The 19,536-nt window shown below is 38.8% G+C and overlaps 1 protein-coding gene across 1 annotated transcript; it reads left to right on the top strand.

Annotated features, from left to right (window-relative positions):
* Positions 1 to 634: 634 nt before the first annotated feature.
* Positions 635 to 19,452, top strand: wrap53 (WD repeat containing, antisense to TP53). Its single transcript, XM_084404190.1, has 11 exons — positions 635 to 858; positions 1,704 to 1,968; positions 3,158 to 3,335; positions 4,311 to 4,406; positions 4,501 to 4,609; positions 5,563 to 5,651; positions 13,554 to 13,777; positions 15,444 to 15,655; positions 15,753 to 15,856; positions 15,957 to 16,100; positions 18,087 to 19,452. The coding sequence occupies exons 2-11, from the start codon at positions 1,719 to 1,721 to the stop codon at positions 18,304 to 18,306; spliced, it is 1,626 nt and encodes a 541-aa protein (XP_084260316.1). The 5' UTR covers positions 635 to 858; positions 1,704 to 1,718; the 3' UTR covers positions 18,307 to 19,452.
* Positions 19,453 to 19,536: the final 84 nt, after the last annotated feature.

Here is a 19,536-nt window from a genome sequence, read left to right as displayed (position 1 = left end):
GTCTACTATTTCCGGTCAGAATCCGAATTGCCCACAACCCATCGCGCGTTGGACGAGGATTTGGTTAGAACTACAAACACGAGTGAAAAGTGTTAAAAAAAAAACTACAGACATGGAGGACGCGCGAGTCTGGCGGTTATGTAGATTAAGGAGTTTGAGTGATTAATTATCAGTATCTAACCTGACGAAAATGTATTTATTCAATGTTGTCTACATTATATTGCATCTGTGGATGCATTGTGAACTTTTGTAAAGATACGTTTAGCCATTAACTTTTAAATGCATCATTATATTCAAATTGCAAACACATGAGGAGAGTCTCCGCATGAAAGACCCACGACTGCCAGATAAACGTGCAAATACATTTCTCTCCGAAACGGTAGGAAATTAAATTAGATTGAATGGAGGATTTTAACTGTGACAAGATGATTGACAGGGCAGTTTGCGGTGACAGGATGCACGCGACAGATCTGTCCGTTAAGATGACGAAATAGTATGTCCCAAAGCTTGCCTACTCTTTTGCTACACACTCTTTTTTCTTCACAAAAAGAGTACATACTTTTAGGGCGTAGTATAAGTAGGCGAATTGGGACGCAGCATTATGTAGCGTATGGGCGCAAATCTCGCGAGAGTCAGGTGACCTGGCAGCGCATACACACACTGCAAATATGGCGGCGCCCTGTGATTACAAACACGACGCGTGAGTTCCTGTTTACTAGGTTCAACGCAGTGTGTTTATAGAAGAGATGCTCTGAAACTGTCATCTGAACTCAGTAATACAAGTACACTGAGGAAGTTGGTCGGATTTGTAAGATCCAGAGCACAAGATACGTCTGACACGAATTAAAGAAACAACAGGTAGAGTGACACTCTTTGGCTGGACGAGTCAAAATGCTGTTATACTCTGAAAGATGTTCATCATTTTAAGAATGTAACCGTAAAAACCCTTTAACTTACAGCTGGCACCATATATATAATAAAGTATGTATATTAGAAATATCAGAACAGTACATTTAATTGAGCAGTTATGTTTCTTGGAGGCAAAATTGCCTATATATCTACATATATTGAGATTACACTATATATTATGATAATGTATTTTGAGAGAGAGAGTCAAGACAATACGTGTATCTTTACAATAACATATTACTTTTGCTGTTTATTATAATGATTCATCAGTACAAAGTTCTTTTTAAATATAAAAATTATAAACCGTAACTGGAGATTATCAGAAGTCCTTATGTGACATCACTCTTCGTTACAGTTTATGCATTTAAATAAATTAGTAAAAGTGAAGGAATCCTAAGGTGGTGTTTGCTGGCTAGTTTCTCTAGAAACTTTGATATGCATATAGCAGAAACTATTGTTTTAGTGAGAATTTATGGGTTTCATAAATGAGATTCATAGAATAAAATGTCATGTGTCAAGCAGGGACTTCTTGGGAATCTCCTTTTAATGTTTTCTTTTATATATATATATATATATATATATATATATATATATATATATATATATATATATATATAAAAAATACGGATTACTACAATATTACAAAGTACTACTAAATGTATTTTCATGTTTATTATAGTCAGACATCTTAATGTACAAACTTATATATAAGTGTAACTCTCGCTGCTGCCACTGTATGTAATCTGTATGTGAACTCCATGACTGAAATGATATGAATTGTGCTTGTTCTCCAGGCCTCTGAAGACAGCATGTCAGGTGCGGGTCAAAGCAGTGATGGTGGTGCAGGACAGGACACAGAGGCTGATGGAGAACCTCCTCACGAGGCTTTTCTTCAGCGAGGGGTTGAGGAAGAAGAAGAGGAGGAAGCACCACCAGCAGCGAAGCAGCCTCGACTGGAGCAGGACGATGTGGGTCTTGATTTACTCCTGACACCGGAGCCGGTGATGCCCTCAGAGGAGACACGTGGGAGCCCAGGTGCTGCCGGTACTCTAGAGGAAGGTAAGGCCATTTTTACAAGCACTTCAAAGCTTCTGATTTACAGTATCCTGTTTGGCACAACGTCAGTATGCCCTTCTGATGTCTTAATATGTGCTGATATAAACTCCATATGTGATTCTCTTACTGACATCTTTAAGTAATTACACGGATATTGTCCTTTAGTCTTTCATATGCATCCAATTTTATAGTTAAGCAGCTCTCCGTAAGTGAACTTTAATAAATCTGGATGTGATGTTATTTTTCTTGGATCTGAAATGAGATGTGGTTCACTTTTGTCATGGTTCACATGCGAATGCCATTGAACGTTGATCACTTGTCCAATACAACTGCCTTTAATCACAGATAGCCAAGTAACATCATAAGTCAGTTTTTATTTAAATTGCACTTTTTACAGTTAATATAGATTTAAAGTAGTGAACAAGCCATGGACAACTGTAGCATAAGTGTTTAGAATATGTTTTTTATTCAGTTGGTACTTGTAACAAGAGTTATTAGTGGAAATAGATCTTAAAAACTTGAATTATTAATATTTCTTTACATTAAAATAGCCACCGAAGCATATACAAACACTGATTAATTAGTTAATATTTGGCTTATGTCATGTTTATTAAATTAAATAAAATTAAATGACCAATGTTTTAATGGTATACATTAATATAAAAAAAAAAAAAGGTTTTAGATAACAGATACATGACACATCTGATAATATTGTTGTAACTGATCAACCAAAAATATTATAAAATGATTGCTAACAACATTTCCTAAATTCTGTAATTATAGGTACTGCAATATAGGTAAACTATGTTTCTAAAAATGTGCACAAAAACTCATGCGCTCATTTGAGATGGACAATTTTTTCTATTCGATTAGAAGACGTGCAGATGGAAACACATTTACTGAATAAATTCCTCAGTGTGTTTGGATATCTGCAACCAGTGAATCAATTATATCGCACAGCATCTCAAATGTTGGTTTGGTCTGAAAAGTTTATTGCGTTTCGTCTTTACGCTCTGAGACGCAAGTAATTTATGGTGTACGTAAAAGAGCCACAGTGGCTTTCATTTTTATTACAGATATTTTGCTCCAATTTCCCTGGAAGTGACGGAAACGCTGCTTTATAAATGTTTTATGCGCATTAAATTCGCAACCTCGGATGGAAACGTAGCTAACGTTAATTTGATTCTGTCAGTCGCCTGTCATCACACTGATGAAACAGAGCGTGCTGCGGGACCTGAGGAGACTGAAGGAGACGTGGAGTGGCATCAAAACGGAGCCGAGACCAGAGAAACGCTCGGACGGGCCGAGGAGGATAAAGCAGACGAGTCTGAGAAGGAGAGTCCAGAAGACAACTCCACTGAGCAGCACTAGTAAGTATACGGTCATCTTAAAGGGGTGGTTCGGAGTAAAATCAACCTAGGGTCCTTTGCACCATGACCTCGAGCCAAACACCCCCCCCTAGAAACCTTTTTTCCCTTGGTCGAACATTATTAAAGTAAGAGCTTATTTAGAGATATCAGCCGGATGGCTTAGTGCAGGCGCTAATGGATCCAAGGATGTATCCCGTAAATTACCACACTAATAATGCCCAGAATGGTACCAAACTTCTACAGTAGTACAAATAGGTTCTGTACTCATAAAACGAGGCATTGGAAAGTTTGTAAGTACATCAGGAGTTTATTTAAATAACACTTGTCTGATGGCTAATGCTACCGCTAACCCGGACGTCGAGGTCACTTCCATGATTTGGGAAAAGCACGTAAAAGTCCTGGCAGAAAGCGATGCATAAGGATGTAGTGTAACGACACCCAGTTCCAGGAATGCACTAATATTTTGTTGGTAGTACCAGTTTATAACAATTATTAGTTAACTCTAAGTTGTCAACACTTCGGAAAAAATAATAAAAAATGCATCGCTTTCTGCCAGGACTTTAACGTTTTTTCCCAAATCATGGAAGTGCCGTCGACAAGTATTATTTAAATAAACTCCTGATGTACTTACAAACTTTCCAATGCCTCGTTTTATGAGTACAGAACCTATTTGTACTACTGTAGAAGTTTGGCACCATTCTGGGCTTTATTAGTGGGGTAATTTACGGGATACATCCTTGGATCCATTAGCGCCTGCACTAAGCCATTCGGCTGATATCTCTAAATAAGCTCTAACTTTAATAATGTTCAACCAAGGGAAAAAAGGCTTCTGCGGGGGGTGTTTGGCTCGAGGTCATGGTGCAAAGGACCCTAGGTTGAATGACTTCGAACCATCCCTTTAACCTATTGTGACGGGGATATTCTTGGCTAGCCATTGTGTGGCGACTCAACGTTGTCTTTTTCCCGTGTCCTCAGTCAAGTCCTCGACTTCAGTCATAACCCTCAGATGCTGACGGGCTCCTGGGCCGAGTACTCCCACATCGCTGAGAATTACCTCAGAGGCTGCAAATGGTGATAATAACTGATGAAAGCAACTCATTAATGGTGGCTGTGTTGTGTAAACTGTACCTCAGTATCGATCTTTCTTTGTGACGCCTCTCTGCAGGGCTCCAGATGGTTCCTGCATTGTTTCAAACAGCGCTGATAACGTTCTTCGTGTGTATAACCTCCCGCCTGAGCTGTACAGCAGCCGCTGGGACTTGCTTTCTGAGATGGTCAGCCTCTTCCAGATCTTCTTTTCATATTTACCATGTACCCGTAGAAGTAGAAATACGAAGAACTGATTTTGGCCACTGTTCAAAATGATAAATGTCTCATGACCAGTGTTGAGGGTAACGCATAACAAGTAACTCAAGTTACGTAATCAGATTACTTTTTCATGTAACTAGTAATGGATTACTTTTAAATTTACAACAAAATATTAGTTACTTTTTCCAAATAATTTATACAAGTTAGTTTTTTTCACATGTATTGACTGACAGCTCTCCTGTCCACATGTTGAGAGAAATCGTGAGTAAGTGCAGAGGCATTGTGTGTGTGAACTAAACTAGACTAAACGTGAGCAGGCATTTAGTTATTCTGACTTGCAAAATGAATAAAAACAGGGGAATTCAGTCTTTAGTTAAACATCACATTTGTGTTTTTATTGCTATTGAACTTTCTTCTTCTGCAATCCAGAACGGCAGCACAGCTGGATGGTTTGTTTGAGTTGCGCCCTCTACTGTACAGGCGTGATTTTGCATTTTCTTCAGCCTGAGGCTTACGCGTTTCACTTTTGGTGTGAAAGAGCTTTTACATTTGCCAATAAACAAAACTATTTTTTTGTTATTAAAAAAACAAACATGCACGCCTAATCCCAGGTGAGAGAAAGTAATGTAACACATTACTTTCCATAAAAAGTAACCAAGTAATGCAGTTTGTTACATTTTAGGGAGTATCGCAATGTTGCAATTACTTTTTAAAGTACCTTTCCCCAACACTGCTCACGACACAATTTAAATTAATACTGGCATCTTCATTTTGAAAGCCTAGAGTCAAAGGATTTTTTTTTTTTTTTGCTTTGTGTCTAAACCCTTGCTTTACATTTAAATATATAAACATTCTTGTTTGCTTATTTGGAAATCCTGTACACAATGTAATGGTGTTGCTTCTGTTTGTGTCCACTCAGAGTCCAGTGCTGAAGATGGCAGAAGGAGACACCATCTACGACTACTGCTGGTTCCCTAAGATGACCTCTATGGACCCGGACACATGCTTGTGAGTGTATATATAATGTGTGTGTGTGTGTCTATACACTACTGTTCAAAAGTTTTTTGTTTTGTTTTTTGTCTCTGAAAGTCTCATGTTCATCAAGGCTGCATTTATCTGATCAAAAATATAGTAAAAACACTAATATTGTGAAATATTATTAACTTAAAATATGTGACCCTGGACCACAAAACCAGTCACATGGGTCAATTTTGTGCAATTGAGACTTATGCATCATCTGAAAGCTGGATAAATAAGCTTTCCATTGATGTATATAGTTTGTTAGGATAGGACAATATTTGGTCGAGATGCAACTATTGAAAATCTGGAATCTGAGGGTGCAAAAAAATCGAAACATTGAGAAAATCGCCTTTAAAGTTGTACATTTATGTTGGCGATTTTGCTGCATTCACTTACAAAAATAAATGTTTTATATATTTATGGTTGGAAATGTACTAAATATCTTCATGGAACATGATCTTTGCTTAATATCCTAATGATTTTTGGCATAAAAGAAAAATCAATAATTTTGCCCCATACAATGTATTGTTGGCTATTGCCACAAATATACCCGTGCGGCAAATCTGAATTTTCAGCATCATTTCAGTCCTCAGTATCACATGATCCTTCAGAAATCATCCTGATTTTGCTGCTTAAGAAACATTTATTGTTATTACGACAGTTGTGCTGCTTAATATTTTTTGTGGAAACTGATGACCATTTTCAGAATTCGTTGATGTTTAGCAGTTTAAAAGAACAGCACTGATTTGAATGATAAAAAATATTTTCTGTCACTTTTGATCAATTGTTGCTGAATAAAAGTGAGAGAAAAAAAAGCTTTTGAATGGAAGTTTTATAGATTTACAAAATATTAGTTTTCGTGTTGTTCTGTTCCCTTTGGGTTTAGAGTATTAGGAGTACATCTTCCCCTAATAACACCATTTTGAGAATCCCTGTTATTGTGGTTTGTGTTTGGACTGTTAATGTTAAGGACTGTGTTTGCTGGGCGGTTTGAAACACTTATTAATAGTGTTCATTTTGTATTTATCTCAAAAGTTGTTTTGAAAGCTAGTAAGCAACAGATAAAGCAGAAAAAACGGCGCTATTATCCATTCAGCAGGGCAACCGACAAAGTCAGAATTGTGTAGCAGTGCCAAAATTGATATGCAGTATGCATATGGTTTGCTCTGTGGAGAATAATTGTGTTTGGCTTCCCATTCAGTTCATAGCAAAATAAAACATGCTCTACATGCCAATGTTTGTAACCCCAGATCAAGAGGATCAGAAGAAGCTTTTTCCAATATTCCTTGAGCTTTTCACTTTACAAAAACGACATTGATAGTTACTTAGTAAAGACTAATGTAATGTGTTCATGGCTGTTGGAAAAGTTGACTTAGATATTGACAGTGTTTGGTTCTCTATCCTCTCTATTTTCAAAGCTGTATTTTTTTTAACGAAATTGACCATTTGGACTTGACTAATTTGTGGACCATTTGGGTCAAATGGTCAGGTTTCATTCAGTGATTAATAGTCACATTTTTACAATCTCCATTGCCTGGTTTACAGAGTGGCCCAGTTAATTGTTTCCAGAGACATGGCACGTCTTTAAAGAGATTGAGTTTTAATTAAGCTGCTATTGTTCCAGATCAGCGTTGCTGTGTTTCTTCTCTGTTATGATCAGTGCTGATGAGCCTTGTCTCCATCTCTGGTGGAGATTGTTGGATTCGACCCAGAATGTAAATTTCAAGGCTTGGATTTATTGTGGCTGCTCACATTTCCTGTACTTTCTGCGAAACCCTCTGGAGGGAGTGAGTGGTTTTGATTGTGCCTATTTATAAAACTGTTAGTTCTGGCTCTAAGATGTGACAGATTTTTGCTCCGTGTGTAACAACATCCCTTAAGTTGTGGGATGATCTATCTATCTATCTATCTATCTATCTATCTATCTATCTATCTATCTATCTATCTATCTATCTATCTATCTATCTATCTATCTATCTATCTCTGTCTGTTTGTCTGTCTGTCTGTCTGACTGTCTCTATGTCTGTGTGTGTGTGTGTGTGTGAGTGCTGTTGTGTCTCTATCTATCTCTCTGTCTATCTATCAGTCTGTCTGTCTGTCTGTGTGTGAGTGCTGTTGTGTCTCTATCTGTCTGTCTGTCTATCTATCTGTCTGTCTATCTGTCTGTCTGTCTGTCTATCTATCTGTCTGTCTGTCTGTGTGTGAGTGCTGTTGTGTCTCTATCTGTCTGTCTGTCTGTCTGTCTACCTGTCTCTATCTGTCTGTCTGTCTATCTGTCTGTCTATATCTCTCTGTCTATCTATCTATCTATCTCTGTCTGTCTGTCTGTCTGTCTGTCTGTCTGTCTCTCTGTCTGTCTATCTATCTGTCTGTCTGTCTGTCTATCTGTCTATCTATCTGTCTGTCTGTCTGTGTGTGAGTGCTGTTGTGTCTCTATCTGTCTGTCTGTCTGTCTACCTGTCTCTATCTGTCTGTCTATCTGTCTGTCTGTCTGTCTCTGTCTGTCTGTCTGTCTATCTGTCTATCTGTCTGTCTCTATCTATCTATCTATCTGTCTGTCTGTCTGTCTGTCTGACTGTCTCTCTGTCTGTCTGTCTGTCTGTCTGTGTGTGTGCTGTTGTGTCTATGTATCTGTCTGTCTGTCTGTCTGTGTTGAGTGCTGTTGTGTCTCTTTATCTCTCTGTCTATCTATCTGTCTGTCTATCTACCTGTCTGTCTGTATCTGTCTGTCTGTCTGTCTGTGTTGAGTGCTGTTGTGTATCTATCTATCTGTCTATCTATCTGTCTGTCTGTCTGTGTGTGTTTGCTGTTGTATATCTATCTATCTATCTATCTGTCTGTCTCATTGCCTATCTATCTGTGTGTGTGAGTGAGTGCTGTTGTGTCTCTATCTATCTATATCTATATCTGTCTCTCTATTTATCTGTCTATCTGTCTATCTGTCTGTACAATTGTTTTGTGTGTGTGTGTGTGTGTGTGTTAGGGTTTGCAGAAAGCAGTGCTGGAATTGTTTAGGGAAGGAAGTAAGTGGTCTCTTGTTCTTCATCTCCAGTTCTCTGTCGCTCCAGCTCTCGTTTAATGATGTTCTCTTTGATGGTTATGTTTTTTGTTGGACAGAAGGCAATGGAACAGAAATCAGTCCAAATCAATGGCAGTCGTCATGAATAACTGCGGCAGGTTGCTAACGAGGGCTCGTTAACTGTGGCATGTGCTGTTTCACACACGCGCAGCATCAGTTCTGATCAAAGTTGTTTGGGATTACAGAATCCGCCCTGCAGCGACCGAAAATGACAAAGGAAAAGGGAGGAACGACAAGTCGCGGGTCAAGGACAAACTGTAAACTTCATAAAGGAATCATTAAGATGAAGAGGGTGAGGTTAAAGAAGTCAGAGACGTGCTCAGTGACAATTTGTCATCTTTTATCTTGTCTTAGTGATTGTTTACAGGTATTTCTGAAGCACTGTGAAACAGCAGCTTTCGAGTATTTCTCTTCCAGGCGTGTGTAGCGTAATGTTCTGACTGCTGCCAAGGGCTTAAAGAGCTGCTTGAAGGTCCACAGGGGTTGATCATTAACTCTGACTTATGATTGGCTGTTTCCTCCAGGGGAGGTGCTTAGTATTCAGGTCATTTACATCCTCCATCTCGACTCTAGTCATTTGGTGTAGTTTCTCATTATTCACTTTTAAACTGTTGCCCTCCTGTTGAGACGGAACGTCGGATCTGTACTTAAGGGAATGGTTCTCCGAAAAATAAAAATTCTGACATCATTTACTCTGGTCGTTCCAATCCAAACCCATATGGCATTCATTTGTCAATAGCATAGTAAAGCACAGTTCAACGATTCACTTTCAAACCAATCCGCTTTCTGTTGGTCAGCACAGTGAATTTGCATAAACAGCTTAAAGGGGTCATGGATTTTTATTTTTTATTTTAAATTATGCTTTTTCACTTTTTCAACTTTAGTTAGTCTGTAATGTTGCTGTTTGAGCATAAAAAAGATCGGCAAGGCAAGTTTATTTATATAGCACATTTCATACACAATGGTAATTCAGTTCAGTTCAAGTTTATTGTCATATGCATATTAGTACAGAGTACCACAGCAATGAAATACAATGTGCCTTGGCACTCTCTCAGCACCAGTCAATAAATAACAATTATAATAACATTAAAATATCCAAGCACAGTAAACATAGTAACTACGCTCAAACCTCAACCCTACTATCATTCAGTAGCCTTATTACCTGAGGGTAAAAACTATCCCTGAAACGTGATGTGCGCGTCGGGATGCTCTGCGAACGTCTCCCTGATGGAAGGTGGGAGAAGAGATTATGTGCAGGATGACTTGAATCCTGCATAATACATAGTGCCTTCTTAGTGCTGCGTTTCCAGTAAATGTTTTGGAGCGGTTCAAGTGGAACCCCAATCATTTTAGATGCATTTTTGACCACCTTTGTCAGAAGATTAAGATCACGTGAAGTTGCCATGCCAAACCACACTGCAATTGTTACCTGTCAGTATACTCTCAATTCTACAGCGGTAAAAGTTATGTAGAATGTTAAGGGACATACCATATTTCTTGAGACACCTCAAGAAATAAAGCCTCTGATGTGCTTTCTTAATGGCACAGCTGATATGGAAGGACCATAAGAGGGAGTCTGAAATCTGAAAAGGTGTTGACAATTTCAACTGGAGAGTTGTTAATATAGACAGGTGTATGTGTGGGTTTGTTCCTTCTGAAATCTATGATGACCTCCTTGGTTTTCCCCACATTAAGGGACAGATTGTTTCTGCGGCACCACATGATCAAATTACTCACCTCATCCCTATAGGCAGTTTCGTTATTGCTGTCAATGAGTCCTACCACAGTAGTATCGTCTGCAAATTTCACTATATACTATTAGTGGGATGTTTTGCAATACAGTCATAGGTATACAGGCTTCATAATAGAGGACCGAGACAGCAGCCTTGAGGTGCTCCGGTGTTTAACACTATAGAGGCTGAGTATGTAGTGCCAACTCTTACTGTCTGGGGCCGGCCTGTTAGAAAGTCCTGTATCCAGCTGCAGATGGTATTGCAGAGGCCCAGGTCTAACAGCTTGGGTATTAAAATAGAAGGTCTGATAGTATTGAAGGCACTGCTATAATCAACAAACAGCATCCTGACATACGTATCCCTGCCCTCTAGATGTTGGAGCACAGAATGTAAAGCCAAGGATACAGCATCATCCACAGCTCTATTTGATCTGTATGCAAATTGTAGAGGATCAGTGGAGACAGGAATGCTGTTGTTGATCTATGCTTTCACGAGCTGTTCAAAAATCACAGAAGTCAAGGCTACAGGTCTAAAATGATTCATACAGGGGGCAGTCGTTTTCTTAAGCACGGGAATTATGATTGATTTTTTTTTTTTTGGAACCACACAAAGAGAGAGTGACAGGTTAAAAAGGCAAGAGCCAAGTTGCATGTTTGCCAGCAGCAGCATGCTTGGTATTGGAGGCCGCGTAGGTTGGCTCCGTAGCCTCACCAGCAGTCCCCCGCGTCTTCCTCTCTTCCGCCCATATCGCCTTCGATATCCAGTGCGCCAGGTTTCTGATATTTTGATAATATCCACAGGTATCATAGATGTTGTTTTGGAACATTTTGTCCGATGTCCAATAAAGTCTGCCGATCATAAGTGTTAAGGGAGGACGTAGGCTGTATTATCAAACTAATAAGTAAGGTTAAAACTAACACTAAGCGCGGCGTGAGAGAGGCTCGTAGCATGTCGCCATACATCGGCGCCATTGAAGTAAACATGATTCAAAGTGCTTTACATAGAAGTAATTAAAATAATCAAAAGAAATAAGAATAATTAAACCAGTTCAGAATAAAAAGGAAATAAAATACAGTGCAAACAGTATTTTACTAAGGTTTTTACAAAGGCGAGGTTACAAAGCTCAAAGTCCACTCCAAAGGGAGATATATAATTGAACAGAATACACTTTTCAAGAACTATGTTAGTCTGTAATGACTCTTCGGCTCGTTTGGGCTACATTGCGATTTTTCCGGATCTTATAAAGTCATAATGTTCCTCATTTAAATAATCTCCGCCCACTGAATATGCAGAAAAGTTGGTGAGGCCTGGTTAAGCTGCGCCAGAGAAGATGAAGGGTGTCGTCGTCGTTGTTTTTTCCACCCGGAAAAAGTTTGTCCTAAGGCTGACGAACTTAGAGAGGTTAAAATGTATTTTAACACTGTTCCTGAAGGTTATATGAACGTTTGTCTGTGCGCTGCTGCACATTTAACGGAGAACAGCAGACAGACAGAGGACAATGCAGGCTATACGCACAAAAGCTTCTCCTGAAAGACGTAGCTGTTCCCATTTTGTTGGGACAATCTGTTGTTTATGGATCGCAACTTCTAAGTATGTCTTATTATTTGCAGTTGTGTTTTCTAATAACAGTTCCAATTATAAGTTGTGTGTAGTTGCTATGATGTAAACGAATGGCAAAGCTTTGCCTCCGCTAGCCTGCTAACTAACATTACAGTATTGATGTAGTGTTTACTTTAGCTTTTGTAAGCTCTTGCTTTTGTAAGACTGTTCATCACCCCTAAGGAAAATTATCCATGATTTTGTGATCGATTACTGGAATTTCATCAGCATGTTTCATGAGACTTTGCAGAGTTGTAGACAGACGTCAGTCACCGAGCACCACAATCGAAACAGAACTTTTACAGTTCCTCCTGAACCGAAACAATGAGCTTATGCTGCGTTCACACCATGTCATAATCGTAATGACAGGATGGCAACCCGTGACGAGCTGTACACGTCCTCAGACTCAGATTTATGCGTTTCTATGTCAACACTATCAATGCCGAAATGAATCTGCAGCAGTCAGGTGGTACAAGTCAGAGCTCTGTAAGTTGTTTACGTTCATTATTATTGTAATATTATGTGCTTTTAGACATGAGGTAGTTTAACGCCGTCTCTCGTCTCTGATGCTTTGCCGTCTCTACTGTGTGCGTTCATGTATTTTGAAGGAGGCGTGGCTTTGGAGACGCTCTGAAGGGGGAGGGTGTGATCTCATGCTTTCAAAGCTATTGAAAGCTTGCTATTGCTAGCCTACCTTTAAGCTCTGAAACTTGCAGGATTTTTTAATGGTAGACAAAGACGAAGGCCAATTTGATTTCTCATGTGGGAAACCTGTGTGGGAAACTTTCTCTTTTTGCCCTCATACTGAAACTCCCCATCGGATTCCTATTACAATAACTGGATTTCGTCTGAACTTTCACCGAGCAATGGCAGAGATGTCCGCACCTTAAGAGCGTGATCAAATTATAATATGACTCGCTGAGTGCTTTAATCGAATTTGGTGAAAAACAATCTGACAATTTAGCAGTTTTACAGTAAAATCATAGCGTTCACTCATATTCATGAGAGTATTCATGCATTTAATCCCAACATGACCAAGTTTCTATGCAATAACTTGCCTTGTTTTGCCATGAACATCCCAAAGTGCAGAGATGGTTTATAAAAAGCTTTTTTTTTTCAATGTTCTGAAATCCTTAATTCATGTAATAAAATGTTTTAGTTATATATATAGTTTGTACTGTCCCCTATCAATGCCAAGGGATTGCCTAGGGATTTTCCAATCCTTTGGAGGGCACGTACTCGTATGCCTAATTTCTTTCATCTAGCGGTAGTCGTCATCTTTCACTTCAAATTGTCTTAGCTCTTAATTTGTTAGATTCTCTATTGTGAATGGGTCTTTTGTGTTGCCGGTTTAGATGAAAGCCAGACTGATTACTAAGTCTGATGTTGCATTCTCTTGTAGTTAAAAAAGGTTTTAGATTTTTTGCAGTGGCATGCAGTGTATTTCAGTTTCCCTCTTTTTGTTGCTTGCCCCTTCAGCATTGCCAGCAGTAGCCGGGACAACCCAGTCCACATATGGGACGCGTTCTACGGCGACCTCCGTGCATCTTTTCGACCCTACAACCACCTGGATGAGCTGACCGCGGCCCATTCCCTGTGTTTCTCTCCCGACGGCTCTCAGCTCTACTGCGGCTTTGATAAAATCGTCAGGGTCTTCCACACCGACCGTCCTGGGAGAGACTGCGAGGAAAGGCCCACCATGGGTGAGGGTCCCTCTTGTAGAGAAATAACCACTTCATCAATCACTCTCACTCTTCAAACGGTTTTTAATCGGGGGTCATCAAGACGGCTGTCTGGCTTGCATGGGTGTGGAATGCCTGTAATCCCATTTAATTTCTTTTTGTTTGCTTGGCTGGATTCATTCCAAACGCATTCATGGCGGGAAACACATATTTGGCTTGATTAAGCTGACATGGCTTGCATGGCTCTGATCTAGACAGTGGCTGTGGATATAATTATCTTAGCATGTTTGTGCTGTCTGACTCGTTCACGTTGTTTCAACACTGCTATTGTAATTATTGGTCTGGATGTAACACAAAAGATCTTTGTTCAGACTGATGAGTGTTTGAAATATGCAGGCCTATCATATTGTTATATTATAGTAAAATGGATAATATAGTTCCATCTTTATACTCTGATTGGATGAGCCGCATACAAAGTCGTTGTGAAGTAGCTGATATACGTACACTACTGTTCAATAGTTCGGGGTCAAATAAAAAAATGAAAAAGGTAAAAAATGAAAGTTATTCTTCAAGGATATTTATAGCGTTACAAAATAGTATGTTGTTCTTTTGAACTTTCTATTCATCAAAGAATCCTGAAAAATTGCATCACACTTTCCATCAAGATATTTATCAGCACAACTGTTTTCAACAGTGATGATAATGAGAAATGTTTCTTGAGCATCAAATCATCATATTAGAATGATTTCTGAAGGATCATGTGACACTGAAGACTGGAGTAATGATGCTGAAGATTCAGCTTTGCATCACAGGAATACATTACATTTTAAAATGTACTGAAATTTTTTTTAGCATACGAGACAACAACAAAAAAAAAGAAAATCTTACTGACCCCAAACTTTTGAACAGAAGTGTGACGGCACATCAAATGAATTCTTATTTATGCGTAAAGTTGCAATGTTGTTTGACTCCCTTAAGCAAGTAAATTCAGCTTCTCGTTAGACCCCTTAAAGGAACAGTTCACCCAAAAATGTAAATGCTGTCATTAATTACTCACCCTCACGCTGTTCCAAACTCGTAAGACTTTCGTTCATCTTCAGAACACAAATGAAGATTTTTTTTAACGAAATCTGAGAGATTTCTGTCCCTCCATTGACAGCTACGCAACTGACACTTTGACACAGGTTCAGTTGAGCTTCTGTTTATGTTAGTTGATCAATGTTTAAACAGTATGTGAATAAAAGCCTAAATTAAATCATCATATAAAGCGATTGAGTTCCTTCTGAAAATTTGGGATAAACCGCTCAATTCATGTGGATTAGTTTTACGATCTCTTTATGAACTTTCTGAAGCGTCAAAGTGTCAGTTGTGTAGCTGTCAATGGAGGGAGAGAAATCTCTCAGATTTCATCAAAAATATTTTAATTTCTGTTCTGAAGATGAACGAAAGTCTTACGGGTGTTGAACGACATGAGGGGGAGTAATTAATGACAGAATTTACATTTTTGGGTGAACTAACCCTTCAATAACAAGTTCTTTCTCGTCTGGGCTTGTTTGGGAAACGCCCCTCTGTATTTTCTCATTACTCATGAATCTTTTTCGTTCTCTAATACAAAAAACAAATATGCAAAATAACTTTTGTTCCTGTTTTTCTTTCCGCTCTTTTCATACATCCCTCATCTTTCAAGTGAAGAAACAGGGTCAGACTGGCATTATCTCCTGTATTGCCTTCAGTCCGTGCCAGTCCATGTACGCCTTAGGGTCGTATTCTCGTTCGACCGGCCTTTACTCTTGTGAGGATGGATCTCTGCTGGCTCTTCTGCCCACTCGACACCACGGAGGCCTTACACACCTGCTGTTCTCACCCAACGGCTATCACCTGTACACGGGCGGCCGCAAGGTCAGTGGGCTGTCGGATGCATCAGCCAATCAGAAGCACTGCTATTTGCTTGTATGTTTTGAATTGTCTTGCTAATACTGTGTGTCACTGCCTTTAGGACTCAGAGATCCTGTGCTGGGACGTGAGAGATCCAGGACAGGTTCTGTTCTCCGTGCACAGGAACGTCAATACCAACCAGCGGATCTACTTTGACATGGACCAGTAAGATCAAGATTTGCAACTTGCCTAAAAACTCAACCGTTGTAATTGGACCCGTTTATGTTCTGCTCATGTTATGTTGATATTTGCGTGTCTGAATCAGATCCGGACGATATCTGCTGAGTGGGGACACCAATGGTGTGGTGTCAGTGTGGGACACCCTCACAGCGCCACCTGATGGGAATGAGGAGACACTACAGCCACTGCTGCAGTATCAGGCGCACACAGATTGTGCCAATGGCATCAGGTACAAGTAGAAAATGCATGACAATGACTTTAAATTTGACTCAAATTTAGACCTTATTTGCAGATTTTAAAGAAATAATGCCTTATAAATCCTCGCTTTAATGGATAGATTGTGATCTCTTGATCTTTTTATTGTGCCTCTTTCATTTTCCTAATTTTAAGAGTACTCAAAGGTTAAATTTTGTGCCAGAACTGTAATTTGCAATTTTTCTTAAGACCTTAGAAAGCATATTATCAATTCGTGTGGTATTTATGAACTACTGTTCAAAAGTTTTTGGGTCAGTATGATTTTCTTTTTTGATGTTTTTGAAAGAAGTCTCTTATGCTCAGCAAGGCTGCATTTATTTAATCAAAAATACAATTAAAACAGTAATGGTGTGAAATAATATTGCAATTTAAATTGCAATTGTTTTCTATTTGAATGTATTTTAAAATGTGATTTATTCCTCTGAAAGCTGAATTTTCAGCATCATTATTCCAGTCACATGATCCTGAAGAAATTATTGTAATATGCTGATTAGCTGCTCAAGAAACATCTCTTATTATTACTAATGTTGAAAACAGTTGTTTAATATTTTTTTGGAAACCGTGATACATTTTTTCAGGATTCTTTGGCCAAACAGAAAGACCGAAGACATTTTTTGTAACAATGTAAGAGTCACTTTTGATCAATTTAATGGATATTTCTGAATAAAAGTATTAATTTTCAAAGTATTAATTTCTATAAGTATTTAAAAAAAAATCTTACTGACTCCAAAATTTGAATGATAGTGTATATCTAATTTGTGCATGTATGTGTTTTTAAACAAATACATTTTTCAAGATCTGCCCCTTATTGAGGACTGAGTTTTTAAAGGAAAAGACTCATCATAAATGGAATCAGGACATAAAATGCTTAATATCAAAGATGAATGATAAACAGCGAGTGCTTTTTGCCATCGTAGCTATTTAACTGCAGTGCAAGCGCTGGTCTGTCTAGGTTCATGTTGCTGACCGCTAAAATAACCCGGCTGCGTCTGAAAACTCAGACAGTGACTTATTTCCTTGCTGCCTTGTAGGCTGTGACTTTGCAGGCAGTGTTTGCGCACGAAGGTTCCTCACGAAACTGATTTCGGACAGACTTCTAAGGCAGTGTTACGGTTTAATGATCTACAGCTAAATAGAGCGAGCTCTGGTGAATATTTAATTACTACAATAGTAATTTCTCCTTAGAAATTACATCAGAAGTGGAAAATGTTCATTAAAAACTTACATTTACACACAAAATGACCAGCAAACACCACTTTTAGATGCAAACTTAATTTTATTGCTCAACTCTCACAGATTGGAAAGCATAGGATTGTGGGATATCAAAGGCAGCGAAGGATACATCTATTCGATACATATCATGATATTATTGCGATACTCCAAGACATATGGTAAAAGGTTAACAGAAAATGTACTGTTGATTAAAATGCTAAATTTGGTGTTACATTGTGGGTGTAAATGTATAGTCTTGGACCTGGTGCTGGAAACCCAATGCACAGGACAATAGAGACACCAGAATAAAAATATTCATGATTCTGAAGCTGAAAATGCAGAATTATTTTAGACGAATTTGCTTTCACTCTGTCACTGACTAGATATATTTAAAATAATGTAGGACACTTTTTACTGGTAACATCAGACATTTGGCATTATCAGGACCCACAAATATTCCCCCATTGCATTATTATACATTGATATAATATATAGACATATTATATAGTAGTTTAATGTAGTACTGACACTGAAAACTTGAATTTTTTCGTAAGACAGAAATTTTCTTTTGGGTGAACTATGCACAATACATATTGTTGCATTTTTGTATTACGATATATTGTGACTCGATATATTGTTACACCCCTATTACATAGTGCACCTTTAATCTGCTAAATAAATAAATGTAAATGACTAAATATTGCCAACTTTACCCCCACTAACTTTTTTTACTCTCTCTCATTTATAGTGTGCACCCTTTCATGCCATTAGTGGCTTCGTCCAGCGGTCAGCGCAAGTTCTGTTGGCCGTCTGATAGCGGGGACTCGGACTCTGAGTCAGACGAGGGAAACGTGATGCCAACAAATGACGTCCGACAGGACAACGCTCTGGTGCTGTGGTGGGCCGGCCCGTTGGCCTCAACCAATGAGAGGGTGCAGGAGGAGGAGCCAGCAGTCATTGAAAGCTAGAACTTTTGATTGTAAAACTGCACACCAAACGGACCCACAATCTACTGCCAAACCTATCATACTGATTGTTTAGGTGAAGAGTTGTAAGACTGTAATTCTGCATTGTTTTTAATTGTAGAATAGTCCTTTTTTTAAAACCTTTTTGCATGCCGCTAGGTTCGTAAACCTCAATCGGTGAATGTCTAAAAGTCAAGACAAACCAAAATCCATTGAATTTAAACTGGTTCTGACAACAAATTATGATTTAGATGACCTGGAACACCTCTGAAATATGAATAATTCATTCATAGTTTTCATTTTGTTTGGATGGCTCCTTAAATTGATGTTTACGTTGGGCTTTCTAGCAATGCCTTCAGGATCTGCCGCTGTTGGAGTGAGATGCCTCTCAGGTTTACCATTTAGCTGCACAGCCTTTTCCGATTTGCATTGGGTTTGTTTTCCTTTCAGCACGTAGAACCTGTTTTCAGGAAACACGTTGAGCCTTGTCTGGGACTCTCAGTGAAGACAGAACCGTTATTTCAGGAGCAGGTTTAATCCATGTAAGAGATGATTTTGACACAGGGAAGGTCTGTGTATGATGGACTGAGACGGTTTATACAATGTTTAATGTGTTATAGAGCTACAGTGGGCAGCTGTGAATATATTTTTGTAAGCCAGTAATCTGCTTTATTGTGTGTGAATGGTTGGTTTCCTGCCTCTCAGTGAGTCTCATTGCTTTAGCTGAGGCTGCACATTCCCTTTTATAATAACCCGTGTTTGTTTGTGTGTGTGTGTGTGTGCGAGAGAGAGTCTTTTCATATTCTAATGTTAGCTGTCGTCTTGACAAAATGGTGTGCATTTTTACAAATGTACACTTTTTACAGCTTTACGCTGTGTGTATGGTCTGTACTTTACTCTTTAAAGCAGTGGGTTTGAATGTTTCAGGCTTGCCAAACATGCTCTAGTCAGCATGCTGAATATCATATTACATCCACTGCTGAAAGCTTCAGTTGTTTGTACAAATGTGTAACACAAACCCTTTTATTTTGTACAGTTTTCCTGGATTGTAAGCCACCTCATTCAGGCCTGCTTGTGGCTCTTTCTGCTCAGAGGAACCGTTTGCTACAGGTAGATCGCAGTGGCTAAGATTAATAAACATGTTTATATAAAAAAATGTCACTGTCTTTCTGTAATTAGTGGTGTTTGCAAAGGTAAGTTACTATTGCTCATGCTTTGAACAAACCTCTAACT

The sequence above is a fragment of the Rutilus rutilus genome (genome assembly GCF_951802725.1).
Source record: "Rutilus rutilus genome assembly, chromosome: 3".
NCBI classification, from domain to species: domain Eukaryota; kingdom Metazoa; phylum Chordata; class Actinopteri; order Cypriniformes; family Leuciscidae; genus Rutilus; species Rutilus rutilus.
The sequence above is the reverse complement of the archived record's forward strand: the minus strand, read 5'-3'. Positions and strand labels throughout refer to the sequence as shown.

Bases quoted from the DNA above. Each gene is read 5' to 3' on its own strand.
- wrap53 (XM_084404190.1), top strand. From the start codon at position 1,719: ATGTCAGGTGCGGGTCAAAGCAGTGATGGTGGTGCAGGACAGGACACA. The intron at 3,336-4,310 runs GTAAGTATACGG...CCGTGTCCTCAG, and splicing joins AACTCCACTGAGCAGCACTA to TCAAGTCCTCGACTTCAGTC. The intron at 5,652-13,553 runs GTGAGTGTATAT...TTGCCCCTTCAG, and splicing joins ATGGACCCGGACACATGCTT to CATTGCCAGCAGTAGCCGGG.